This window comes from Eriocheir sinensis, chromosome 15 (assembly GCF_024679095.1).
Source record: "Eriocheir sinensis breed Jianghai 21 chromosome 15, ASM2467909v1, whole genome shotgun sequence".
NCBI lineage: Eukaryota > Metazoa > Arthropoda > Malacostraca > Decapoda > Varunidae > Eriocheir > Eriocheir sinensis.
The window spans coordinates 12,020,503-12,035,107 of record NC_066523.1 but is presented as its reverse complement, the minus strand read 5'-3'; the positions used below and the strand labels follow the sequence as shown (position 1 = coordinate 12,035,107).

Below are 14,605 nucleotides of genomic sequence, written 5' to 3'. Positions count from 1 at the left end.
TATATATATATATATATATATATATATATATATATATATATATATATATATATATATATATATATATATATATATATATATATATATATATATATATATATATATATATATATATATATATATATATATATATATATATATATATATATATATATATATATATATATATATATATATATATATATATATATATATATATATATATACAGTAAAACCTCAGTTATCAGCATCCATATTATTCGCAAGTGGACTCTGATCTGCAAATTTATAACCATACCCTCATCAGGTGCATTTAGGTTGGGGATATCATCTGCATTGACTAGGATGCCCAATACCATCACAATATCCACAAAACTTACCATTATGGGGAAAACAATATATAAAACTATCCTTTTGCATGTAAGTGGTCATCACCATAATTTTCTTTTCAAACACACATCTCCAGTGGCATCACAAGACTGTCCAACTACTGGTAATGTTGACAGAAAAGAGGTAAGCAGAAAAAGACAAGAGACAAATGTCAGAGAACTCAGCAGCCCACAAATCATTACATGAGGCACCCAGACATTGATAAAACAATCTAGTTTGACAAATACTCTCAATACCCTTGTGTCTCAGTTCTTTAGGTATCACATGTTTGAGACAGTGTTTGAGACAGAGAAAATATATATAAATAAAAAGAACAAAAGGAAAATATTTCTATAACTTTCCAGGTTGATTTAGGAATAGCCTATCATGGTATGATGTCCTGCACCATTACATTTTTTTTCTTTTACACTCAACCCAGAGCTTAGGCTTTCTTGATGGGGCCTCTTCTTCAGTTCTAGCCAATTAGTGGAACAGGAAAATATAGTGGCACCAATGAAAAAATCATCTTATACTGTTGGAGGTTAACTCCTTCGACACGAGGACGCGTATACTGCGTCTTTACGTGCGCTGTACCATGTCCAAGGATGTGCATACTGCGTCCTGGCTCACTTTAGCTTAGTATATGAGTTATTTAATATCTGTATATTTATGCTTACATCTCAAAATTATCAATTAACTTGTTTCTATATGTGCACCATTTAATTCTGCATGTTTTCATATATAATACATGATGATTATGTTGAGTTTATGGCTGAAAACCTGTTATATTTGATAGCGACATTTGAAATTTGGCACATGCGCCAATCTCAGATACGGCGCGGGGCGCTGTTTTGGCCCGGTCGTAGTGAAGGGGTTAAAATATGATAGAAGCTAGGTTATGACAAATATTATAAACTTGCTCTAAGCATGAACCTGCTTCATGAGGATTACCAGAACACCAGAGGTTTCTATAAGAAAAAAAATAACAATGTCAGACCAAGTAACAACCAAGGTTGAATGTAGAATTGCTATGATTACTAATGCACAATCCTAAATGTTTTACATATATAAAATATGTCATGACACACTGCTGCTCCTCCTCCATTGTTTTTGTGACCAGTAAATTTCTTGGAGGCTGATTAACAAGTGCATTGTTTGGCATGTTGAACCTTCACTCGTGAGAACACTGTCTCTTGGTATACTTGACATTTAAAACTTGCCTCATATTACTTTACTCATTAAGTCCTCATAATCAGGAATAAGATAATCATACTGAAAAAATCTTTTTAGCATACTCTACCTAAGAATGATTTTGCATATGGGATCAAGTTCTCTGGAATGTTTGGTGACCCATGCTAGATATTCAGACTTAAAACAATTCTTTATATAACATCCTTATTTTGCTCATCATGATTTATCAATATACAGTGAAACCTTTATAACTTGGCATTGCATAACTTGGAGTTTGATACAATTTGTCAAGGCAGGGAAATGTCAATTCAAAGTATCAATCAGTTTTGAATTCCAACACATAATTTTAAAAATTGGAAAAATAATGCCTCTTGGCATTTTGCCAAATTGTCACCACATATAGTAATCTCTACTTGGCATAGTAAGCCCACACTAGTTTTGTTTCAACATGTACTGTACACATGACTCAGGCACGTGACCTGACTCACTCTCCTGCTCTCTCGGATTCATCTCGGCATGCTGCCGAGTTGTAGCCACATTTTGTGCCCCGGGTTCAGTAGGCAACTACAACTGACAGCTTGCATTCTGAAGTCTAGAAAAATGATGGCCAATACCTGTCAGCCTTAGAGGTGGAGCATGCCCCACACTACAATTAAATAAAGAATGAAGATGGCTGATAATGACTTCTCTCTCTCTCTCTCTCTCTCTCAATAAGAATTTTAAAAAATAAAAAAAAATGTCATTTTCAACCACTGATTGTTCATGTATAATAGGAAATAATACTACAAAAATGTTATGCACAAAACATGCATACACTGATACTCGTTTTGGGCAAATTGTTAAAACTATCAAACACCAATTACTCCATACGTGGCCCCAAGGACTTAAAAATATGCTAATGTGAAAACATTAAGCAAAGTGACTATTGTTCAGTTAGGGAAGTCTCAGCAACAAAGTCACAAGTCAAAGCAGAAATCTGATCAAGGAAAAATAAAGCGAGTAGCAGAGAAAAACAAACATTCCTTATTATATCTTTGAATTTCATGTAAATTTACATGATATATATATGAATGTCATTCTAAGCACATTTGTTAATATAACAGCACTAAAGGGGCACCATGTAAGAAAAAGTTAATGCAATCAAATGATTAAGTCTACAACAGCAATGACAGAAGCCGATAAGATGGAAGAGATATTGATACTACAACCCATAACCCATGCAAGAAAAAGAAAACTTAAAATTTACGTACCCTTGTATCATCAATGCTTTTGTAATCCTGAAACATCAAAACAAAACAAGTTTTGATGGTCATGTTGAAATTATAATAAGATAAAATAATATTAGTTGAATAATAAGCTGATTAAATGATCAAAAAATGAGAACTTGCAAAGAATAAAGCAACTCACACATATACTGACGACTTCATCCATCATACACTTCAATATCATCACACTTATCAAATTTAACATGTCACTAAAAAGGATAACACTACAACCACAAAACAAATTTTCATTCATCAGAGCACTGGGCGAATGAGTCATAATGTCGGCCACGCATGGAGGTCTTGGTGCTTGTCATAACCAAATACACTGCCAATCACATATCTATAACTGATGGCCAAATCCTGCTTAAAATTATCTAAAAACAATATATATATATATATATATATATATATATATATATATATATATATATATATATATATATATATATATATATATATATATATATATATATATATATATATATATATATATATATAGTGAACAGCATGAAAAACCTTTTAATATCCAAACAACCATCCATTAATAACTTATCAAAGGCTTAAATCTACTATCAGAAGTCCTCTTAGTGTATGAGCACAGCATATGAGTTGTTCATAATGATCAAATTGTATGGAACATAAAATCTTAGAGCATGCAAGATTTTTAACACTTACATTTCTGATGGGCTGAAACTGGTTTAAGTGGTGTGTCTCATCATCATCAACATCAACACTGGGTGAAAAAATATAAACTACATTAATGCAATGCCATCACTCAATACTTCTACAAAAGGTGATCTTTATATAAATCTATATTCTAAGTATTTAGATGCCTTAGCTAATCTTAGCATTTCATTCTTATGTAAAAATAATCTGCAACTGTCTCCTAGGGAGTCTACTTTACTTTCCATGGTATGGTAGAGTATCAATTCAGCATGAATCACAGCAAAATTACTAATGTAAAATGAAACTTTGATTAAGGGACACTGAATTCAAAATGACTATTTTCTACTAAGAACATGTCAAATTTTTCACACAATGATAAGCTACTCTGTGCCATAATAGGGCTAGTCATTCAAACAAAAACTGAGCTAGATATAAAAAAATACACTAGGAGATCAATTTAGCACTAAATACCAAACTTTCAAAAGAGTGTCAGCTAAGTTATTTAATCTTTCTCAAAAGTCCTTAGATCACTTTAGTTATTCTTCTGTACTGATCTGATAGAATCTATACCCTTTTTGCAACAAGGGCACCAAAACCGAACAGAATAATCCTGGTGAAGCCTACCCAGTGACAGATACAATTTAAGGATAATTTCTGCACCCCGGTAGCTAATGGTTCTAGAAATAAAATTGCAAGACTACGTGCACAGTTCCTGGCACTAATACAAATTTCTAGGTCAAAAGTCTGGACTCACACACACATCACAATCCCTTTCGCAGCAGGAGCAGTCAAGAACAGTTACTTAATGTGTCATTTCTTGGGGAAATATTTTTTCCCACACTCAGGACAATGAATTTATCAATATTGAGCTGAATCATCCATTTGTTGGCTCACTCATACAGGTCATTTAGTTCCTCCTGTAATACCATTATGTCATTGTCTAAACTGATTAGTCTTCCTATTATTGTGTCAGCAAATGTGCTTATGTCACTGGTTACACTGCAGGAAAGATGGTTGATGTATATAATAAATAGTAATGGGCACAGAAATGGTCCCTGTTAATGTCACTAGTAACACAAGCCCAATCTGATTTATCCTTGTTTACGTGTTTTCCCTGCATTGGGTAATCAGTGATAAACAAGATTGGGGTCAAGTTACTAGTGGTGTCCCACAGGAATCAGTTCTGGGTCCATTACTGAAGAAATTCTATTACCTATTAATATATATTTCTTGACACACAAAAATCTGGCAAGAGCAAGCGCTATTCCTAAATGAAAAGACATGGGAAATATTCTCTGCAAGTAGATGCTGCTACATATTGCAGGGTTGCCCTATACTGGCCCTATGCCATACTGTTGAGTTGTCAACTGCCCATGGTTGTCCATACTACTTCTATATTCAGATCATGCAGACACACTGAGCTCAAAAAATAAACAAAGGAATTCTTGAAAGATTTTGTTAACACTAACGCTCATAAGTTGCTGCAGATAAAATTATGGAACACCGAGTGCTCATGGAATTTTCTAATGGTTCACTGGAGACAGGCTAGTTTTCGACTAAGCCATTAAACAGGCATACATTAGCTTACGGATTAAAAATAAATGACCTCCTCAAGTATTAATCACCACAGACTAGTGGATGTGTGCAATGATAGCTGCAACTGTCCAGTGGTGGTGTCATTTTTGAAGAAAAAAATGTAAGCAAACATCATTTAAGAAAGTTCATATCAACTGCATACCTCATGAACAATCTGAGCCTAGCAACATGATGGTCTTTGTAAAACTTTCATTTGGTCAATGTGATGTTAAATGAACAAGAGAAATAGTATGTGCACATGGATGAAAACTCCAGAAACAGGCAGGATTTGCAATTGTAATGATATATAAAGGAACTAGATATCTTGAAAAAATAACCATCAACTATGATATACTTACGGAATTCCAAGCCAAGAGAGAACCTGGGTGGTTAGTCCTCCACAAAGTACTACTGTAACTATGACAATGAGGGAGGTTGTGGTCAGTATGGACTTGCGGGCATCACTGCTAGTGTTGCGGATGGCCAGGGCAAAGGCGATGGCTCCTCTAAGGCCTGAAATTTTAGGCATCTTATTAACTGTTACTTTGGTCTTCAATCACACACACACACACACACACACAAAATATATATATATATATATATATATATATATATATATATATATATATATATATATATATATATATATATATATATATATATATATATATATATATATATATATATATATATATATATATATATTTATTACTATGCAATAGTAGTTGCAGAATGGGTGTTATGGATATGTAACCTAGCATGGAAACAGGGTGCGGTGCCAGCGGACTGGAGAAGGGCTATTAGCGTGCTGTTGTACAAAGAGAAAGAAAACAGAGGTGACTGTAATAGTTACAGGGGAATAAGTCTACTCAGTGTGACAAGAAAAGTATATGGAGGGTTTTGAATGAGAATGAAGAAAATAACTGAAAAAAGTGTAAGTGATGAACAATTTTTTTTTTTAGGAAAAGGAGGGGTTGTGCAGATCAAATATTTGCACTGAAAATGCTAGTTGAAAAGTATCTAGAGAATGATGGGAAGCTGTTTGTGGTTTTCTTTTATCATGGACCTAAGGAAGGTATATGACTGGGTTGACAGGAAGGGTTTATGGAATGTTCTAAGGATATATGGTGTGGGAGGGCAATTGCTTGAGGGGATCAGATTCTTCTATAAGGATGCGAGTGCCTTTGTGAGTGTGAATGTTGAGCAGAGAGAGAGTTTTGGTGCTGGTGTGGGTGTAAGACAGGGGTGTGTGATGTCACCATGGCTTTTTTAATGTGTACATGGATAGATGTATGAGAGAAATGGAAGCCAGAGTGGGGGAGCTAGGTCCTAGGCTGAAAGTGAGAGGTACACAGGAGTCATTGGTGGCAGGCCTGTTTGCAAATGATAGTCTTATTGTCAGAGAATGAGGGGATGCTGCACAGAAGAGTAGATGAGTTTAGAGTTTGACAGGATGTGTAAGAGGAGAAAGCGAAAGTGAATGCTGGAAAGAGTAAGGTTATGGTAATTGAGGGCAAGAGAACAGACCATTGATTTCGCAAAGCTGTACAGAGTTAAAGCAGAGAGCACAAGGAAATGTAGGATATGGCTTGAGGAAGAGAGAATGGAGGTGACTGAGTTTAAATATTTTGGAAGTTTTATGGAAGTATGGAAGGTGAGGTAAGGGTAAGAGAAGTGAAGGGCAGACAGGTAGTAGGTGCACTGGAGAGAGTTATGAGAGGAAGAAGTGTAAGCATGGAGGTAAAGAGGGGCATAAGAATCAGTATTATCCAGCCAACTTTGCATTTTACATCAGAGACATGGACATGGAGTGCAGCACAACAATTGCCACGTTTCCATACCCCCAAAATTGCCAGTGATCGCTAGCTACTTTAACTAAAACTGGGTCAGGGCCTGTTGAAGCGATGAGGACTCGCACACTCTAAAATCTCTCATGTGATAAATTATGATGCACTGTGCCTATATTCTACAAGACATTGATCCCAAGTGTTTATGCTAACATTTTTCATGTGAATTGGTGAGAAACACTCTACCATTCAGTTATTACAAGCTAAATATTCGCAACTAAGCTTACACCATTCTCGCAACTACAAGAGGCAGAGAGGGGAGTTAGTAGCAGGAGTAGTGATGGTGATAGGCAGGGAGGAGTGGGCTAGGAGGCTTGAGGAGGATAACGGGGCAATCTGCATTGTGTTAGGACTGTATGGAGACAAAAAGGAAACAGAAAGAAGAATTGTAAAGCTGGCAAAAGTGTTCCTGATGCAGTGGTGGGAAAAAAGGGCACAAATGCTTGAATAAGTGCACAGAAAACAATGAAAATAAGTGATTTCAGCAACAAACAGAAAATTATAATACAATAGCATTTTACAGTGAGGAAAGATACGTAACACAATACTATTGAAAAGCAGTGTGTGTGAATAAGAAGAGAGGACCGAAAGGAGGACCTAAGAACCGATACAAAGCGTTACAGGTCAAAAAAAGAAGGTTTGTTTTGATTTGGTTACGGACAGTCTCAAATAAGAATGCCAAGCCGTATTAATACATATGAACAAGTATAGTCTGTGTTCATGACTTATTAATTGCTTTAGTGTATGAAGTGCCTAAAATTGATAGTACAGAAGTTTTTTGAAGGCCAAAAACAACAAAGTTTTTTTCCCTTGGGCGTAGATTGTACAGTGGTCCAACCGAAGGTTCATAATTTCATTTATCATAATACCGCATCTTTGTCAAAGATTATTGAAGAAAAATATTCTAATTGAGAATACATGCAGTGGAAATTAGTTACATAAAAGGTGCATGTGGTGTTTCAAGATAGGATAGAAAAAGTAATGAAAGCATGTATGAGAGGTGTGGTATGGGTGTGACAGCAAATGGACTGGATTGTGGTGTGGTCAAATGGGTGAAGTGTGGCATACTGAGATGGTCTGGACGTGTGATGAAATAGAATGAAAATGAATTTGTGGAGAGTGTATGAGGGAAGGATTGAGGGAGGGGGTGTCAGGGGAAGACCACCTGAAAAGTGGATCAATAGGGTGAGCGAGTATTGGAGTGAGAGAGTTGGAAGTAGCAGGATTGAGTGTACTAGAGGGAGTGCCAGAACAGGGGGAGATGGAGACGTTTCTGCCGTGGCCACCCCCTGGAGGGAAGTTCCCGTGAAGGAACAGGGGATCGAGATATAGGTAGATAAACAGATGCAATAATAAACTTAATATGTACTTCCTTTGCAATTTTCTGTGTATAAAAATGCAGAATCAAACATGATAAGTAACCATCTTCCTAATTTTCATTATAGAACAATTTTCTAAGCCAAGCAGAATAAGGAGCCACAAATCAGAATTTTTCAGTCAGAGAGAGAAATAACCTCCTACTAACTACAATATACATACCTGAGAAAAACAGCATGTTCATGAAATTCACTGGTATTTTTGGCTGGCGTCCAATATTTAGAAGACATGACAGTGGATAGATATTCATGAATCTTCCAACTATGATGGCAAAAAAAGCCACACATATGAAACCAACATCCCATTTGTGGTGATCAAATGTGAACATTGATACACCAATGTAGGAGAATATGAAGTTTTCCGATAAGAAATTTAGCAGCTCAAAAATAGCCTTTGTATTTAGACGACTCTCAGTAGACAGATTGTTGTAGGTGTAGTGTGCTTGACATATTCCACAAAATAATACAGCAACAATTCCTGGAACAATAAGAAATAACACATAAGTGTACTGAATAACACAATTTGGAGTGACAAACTTGATGCTACAAGATCAAATACTTCCGTAAAAAAAAAATGGAAATGATGTAAGCATTTATCTTTTCTCTAAAACAAACCTAAGTTGCAGCTTAAGACAAGCAAACAATATCTCATCAAGCAGTACATCATATGAGCTCTTCAACATTCCCTCACCAGGACAAAAATTTCTTGCATACTGTTGTTATTATTATTATTTTTTTTTTTCTGTGGTCTACTTCATGTATGTTCCCATTAATTTGTCTTTGCATACTTCAGTGCACCTTTCTTTTTCCCACCCTCCCTACTTTACGGGAAACCATTCTCTCATATCCACAGAATTATCCTTAATTGACTCTACCATCTCTCTTCATACTGCTCTTTTTCTCTCTGTTCTTTTTCAGGTTACTAAACTATTTAACAATGTTGCATATAACCAATAATAAAACAAAGTTCATTGCCTCTACCTAAAATTTCCACAAACTGAAGCCAATCTGCACCATTCCTAGTATGAAAAATATGACTTTAGTGATATAGTCCACATAGACATACACACAAAAAGAGGAAAAGCTGACAAACCTGTTAGATCAGCTGCTTCTGCCATGAGGAATGTAGAGTATGACATCAGTACAAAGAGTGCCGCCTCCAACAGAGGAAAGTCCTTCAGACGGGTGAACTTTGTAAGGATAGCAGTAAGGCAACCCATCACTGAGCCGATGAAGAATGACATGCCGAAGCTCCACAAGAAGTTGAGTATGGCCATGAAGAAAGCTGATGTTTCAAACCCTCCACTTGTGCCTCCATAGCCTTCTATTGCACTATTGGAAGACAGTAAATACAAAATTCAATCTATTTGATCTCCTCAACACAGAATCATAGAACAAAAGTGCATAATATCAAAAATTCATTAAATATTCATGTACACAAAATGCACTTCAAAATATACAAGCATGAAATCAATAAGCTTAAAAGACACACCTTGTTAAGACAATTGCAACAGCATCATTTAAGACACTCTCTCCAAACACTAATGCATACAAATTAACATCAACATGAAGGTCAGAGAAGATAGCCAAAATCGTCACAGGATCAGTGGCTGATATCAATGCCCCAAACAGAAGACTATCAATGAAGGTCATCGAGGAACCAAGCAGGTACAAGAAACCATACACCAACCCACTGTAAAGAGTAGACTGTAAATTTCTAAACAACACATTTCAAAATTACTTACAAAATTATACAGAACACTATTAATTATCAAGTATTTACAAATGAAATGAATTCATCCTTGAATTTCACATATCAAATCATGATCATCACTGAGCTTCATTTGTTAGTGTCTGATTACACTGCATCCACACTCAAGAATAATAAGTCATAAACCAAAACTCCACAAAATCTCTTATTGTTTTGAGAGAATCAACATATTGAAAAGTAGAGCCTACAACTATATGATTGTCTTAGATATATTGACAATGTATTGACACTATATAGACAATGAAAAAATGGTCTTATAAAAATCTCATATATGACAGAAAATTATGGAATAAGTTAGCAGACAAATAATACATATAACTTTATATAAACATTTTTCTTGCAATGCCAGCTTGGCTAGGTGTAGCTTATGAACTTTGAGAGGCTGGAATCTGGCAGTCACTCTGAGAACTAAACTCCTGCAATGAATTTTGATTTGGATCAAATCATCTTACTCAAAAGAAATTGTGTAATCAATAATGAATACTGTCTTTTTAACATTGCATTAAATCAAATTAGTGCATTTTAAAGTCTGGTAAAATGAGAGGTACCTGTATTCACAACTATAAGCATACCTCAGAGAAAATATTCAATTTTATACAAATGAACATTAATGCCAACTTACCCAACAACAAATGTAGATATTGTTGTGCCCAGAAAAGCAAATGTGAATATTGCCCCCAAGTTTTTGAAGAAATGTTTCTGAAATGGAAATTATATAATTATCCCTGCATCTTATCAAACTACAAAACACAAGGTTCTAAAAAAAATTCATTATAAACCCATTACTTGCTTCCCTTGATCAACAAAACTAAAATCATCAAAAACTAAAGGAGAAAACATGGTTTGGATGGAGGTGTGAGACAGCAAGAAGAAATAGATATAAGGCATGGAGGAATTTAAAGAAAAGACCAAATAAAAACAATAGGGACAAATATAAAAAGCAAGAAATGATGATGTGAAAATAGGGAGAGAGTAGGAAGCTGAATTTGAAAGATAGTTTTTAAATATAAAGAAAAAACAAAATAAAATAAAATTATAAACTCGTAAATGGGAAGTTAAAAAGAAATAAAGGAGTGGAAAGGCTAAAGTAAAAAAATGTAATCTACGAAAAGGCCAAAGAAATTGCAGAAATACTAGATAAAACTTTTCAAAAAGTTTTTACGGAAGAAACCGACTTTGACTGGGGTCTCCAAAATTGCAATGAGGGGAAACTGAGTCGTGTAAAGGTTGACAAAGGAGAACTGATACGCTGATGAAAACCTTAGATGGAAGGAAAGCTATGGGACCAGATGGACACTGTATGACATAATAACATGCTCTATAAATACAGGAAAAGTGCCCTTAGAATGGAAGAGCAAACATTGTACCAATTTATGTAAGTGGAGATATAACTGAACCACTGAATTATAGACCAGTTTCTTTGAAAAGTATAATGTGGAAGATTTGTGAAAGTATAATAAAAAAAATAAAAAAATGGGTTGAACATTTAGAAAAGGAAAACATGATAAATGAAGGACAGTTTGGATTTAGAAAAGGGAAATCGTGTGTCACTTACTTACTCTGTTTCTACTCAAGAGCAATAGACGTGGTACAAGAAAGAGAAGGGTGGGCTGAATGTATATATCTCGATTTGAAAAAAGCTTTTGACAAGGTTCCGCACAAAAGGTTAATCTGGAAACTACAACAGTGGGGAGGAGTGGGGGGAAAGGTTATCGAGTGGATGAAGGATTACTTAATGCAAAAAAGATTTTTGAATTCAAGGCCAATTTAGATGATAGTAGATATAGAGGCAGGAGAGTACAAGCATAGCTTCTTTCCAGTATATCATAACTAGGTAAATATAACTAAGTAAATACACACACACACACACACACACACACACACACACACACACACACACACATATACACAGCTGATGTGTGCATGCTTCCTTATGATGGGGAGCTACAGTGTCTAGCACCTTCAACTTTGACTGAAAAAAAATGCTTCTCCACTCCTTTCCATCTTATCTAAAATCTGATATGCAACACCATCTAAATGTACAAAATTATGGTGCTGGAGGCATTTAAACAATATTTCAAGACAAGCTGGAATATGAGTGATACCATACCCTCTTAAGACTGTAGCCAGCACTGAAGATAATGGGTGGGAGGAGTATGTTGAAAAAAATCTCTGGATCAAATGTGGCCTGGAATAGTAGTTATCAGATAAGTAATGACAGTTTTATATTAGACATTATAAAATAAATAAAAGAAACACTATGATGACTATATAAAATATAAAACTAAAGGTGAGTTGAGGACTAGCTAAATAAAAATAATTCTGAAGGTGGTCATCACCTGATAATGTTAAATACCACTTGGTTCCACTCTCCTGTTGCTGAATTAAGGGATCATGTTCATTTTCAGGAGTAACAAAGCAAAGAAACTTTGATTTTGACACCAAATACCATACTGATCAGTTTTGAAAATGGTAATTACAAATAGTATACTTCACTGAAAACAACAGCCAAAAGACATTCAAAATAGCATAAAATCCCAAAGCTTCAGACTTTTCAATAAGCTATCTAACCAAAGTCACATAACAGATAGTCAAACAGCACTGGCAGTTTTGGTCATATTATTTTTTGTGTTTGTGTAAACATAATAAAGCAGAATAAAATCTTAAATTAAGTAAATGTAGAGCAAAACAACTGACCAGATAAGAAATTCCTTAACATCTTACATATTCCTGAACTCCAATATTTGTAACCTTCAAAAGTTTGATTCACTTAGTCTTTAATTCTGTATCAATAAACACAGTGAGGCATACTACATATACATTTCTTGGGGCACAATTTTCATATTACACTCAACCATAAACATTGCTTTCTCTCTCACTAAACTAGCTGTCATATTTACTATATTGCTTCTGACACTTCCAAAGCATTCTTCCCCTGCTTGGCAGTATTAGAACATTACTTAAGACACTGCATTTTCTGTTGTTAAAAAGCTACAATTACCATGTCCATAAAATTCAATCCCTTTCTCTTGGTAGGCAGTCTCTTCATAATCCTCAACTCAAAACCTCAACTGGAAACTTCATATCTCATTTCTTACTAAATCAACTTCCTTGATGTTTGACATTCTGTATGGTTTCCACCAGTTTTTTCCCCCTTCCCTGATGCTATCTAAAAATAAGGGCCTTCTTTGCCCCTGTATGTAGTATACACATCTCAGGAGTGGAAAGGTTCCCCTCACACAGCTCTTTTGGATAGAATAGTCAATGGTATCTAGCCTCTTGCCTAAATTGACCTTGATTTTTATAATCATCTGTTTGCTATGTGCGAGCAGTGATTTTTAGGCTTTTTCTTTTATTTTTTTTCCCCTTGAACGGTTATCTTTGGTGAAAACAAATGTTTTTTTACTGTTCTCACAAATAGGAAGTTCACATTTGTTAATGCTTTATGCACATGGTAATTGGATAAGGAGATAATTGCTTCAAGAATACAACAACAGCTTGGTGTATGAAAAAGAGTGCCTCAGCAGTGTTGAGAGCTATTAAAAGTCTCTTGACACAACCTATGTACTCTAAAAATGTGAGGGTATTTGTGAGCCAACACTACATGCTATGCTCTGCTTTCAGTGATAAAACATATAGGGATTTCTTAACATCATGAAGTCATGCCTCTGATAAAAATTAAGTAATATTTCTATGATCTTAAATTCCTATATAAAGACTGAATATGTATACCATATTTCTTTACACTATTATAGCCTGACTCAGCTATGAAGTCAGTTTGGGGGCAGACCCACTCAGGGAGTTCCCTGGCCATAGTGCTGCCAAATCTTATTTAATGTATACGGAATATTTAATACACAATTTCAAATAGTGCATAGATGACATATGAGGAAGAGAGTGATGTATTGGGGGAGATGCAGCAGCAATGTGTAGAGGTTCGGGACCCACCCAAACTGACTTCATATTTGTGTTGGACTATGGCAACATAACATAATTGTATATATAACAAAGTTTTGTCTGATATTACTTCATTAAGATATCATTTACCAACAAATTACTTATTCATTGGTAAAAAAAAAAAAAAAAAAAAAAAAAAAATTATATATATATATATATATATATATATATATATATATATATATATATATATATATATATATATATATATATATATATATATATATATATATATATATATATTGTGTGTGTATGTGTGTGTGCATATTTACCTATTTGTAGTCTACCGGGCCCAAGCTAATCTCTAATAGTCCCATCTCCATATCTACATTTATCCAGCCTTTCCTTCATTTGTTGGACACTGTTCGCCTCCACCACTTCTTCCCGCAAGCTGTTCCATGTGTTAACCCATCGATGTGGAAAACCATACTTTTTTTAAGTCACTCAAATAGGTTCCTTTATTAAGTTTCTTCCCATGTCCTCTCAGCCCCTGCGTTCTCGCGTTAAGAAAAGATCATCTCTATCCACCTCATCACACTTATTTACCAACTTATACAGCATGATCAGATCTCCTCTTGTCAGTCTACTTGTCGCTCTCCATCTTCTCTC

The 14,605-nt window shown here is 34.9% G+C and overlaps 1 protein-coding gene across 7 annotated transcripts in view; it reads right to left on the bottom strand.

Annotated features, from left to right (window-relative positions):
• Window positions 1-14,605, bottom strand: part of LOC126998918 (sodium/hydrogen exchanger 7-like) — a 60,703-nt gene that overhangs the window by 30,210 nt on the left and 15,888 nt on the right. For 6 of the 7 annotated variants that reach the window (XR_007753068.1, XR_007753069.1, XM_050861173.1 and 3 more), the window contains exons 4-11: window positions 12,150-12,227; window positions 10,662-10,738; window positions 9,761-9,961; window positions 9,362-9,600; window positions 8,432-8,746; window positions 5,405-5,558; window positions 3,480-3,537; window positions 2,790-2,816 (exon numbers count right to left, since the gene is read on the bottom strand). Coding sequence is in view for 5 of the 7 variants with exons in the window: in XM_050861173.1 (XP_050717130.1) it covers window positions 2,790-2,816; window positions 3,480-3,537; window positions 5,405-5,558; window positions 8,432-8,746; window positions 9,362-9,600; window positions 9,761-9,961; window positions 10,662-10,738; window positions 12,150-12,227 (1,149 nt within the window). In the remaining 2 variants the exon portion in view is untranslated. The remainder of the gene's footprint in view (window positions 1-2,789; window positions 2,817-3,479; window positions 3,538-5,404; window positions 5,559-8,431; window positions 8,747-9,361; window positions 9,601-9,760; window positions 9,962-10,661; window positions 10,739-12,149; window positions 12,228-14,605) is intronic. The other variant, XM_050861174.1, reaches the window with a different exon arrangement.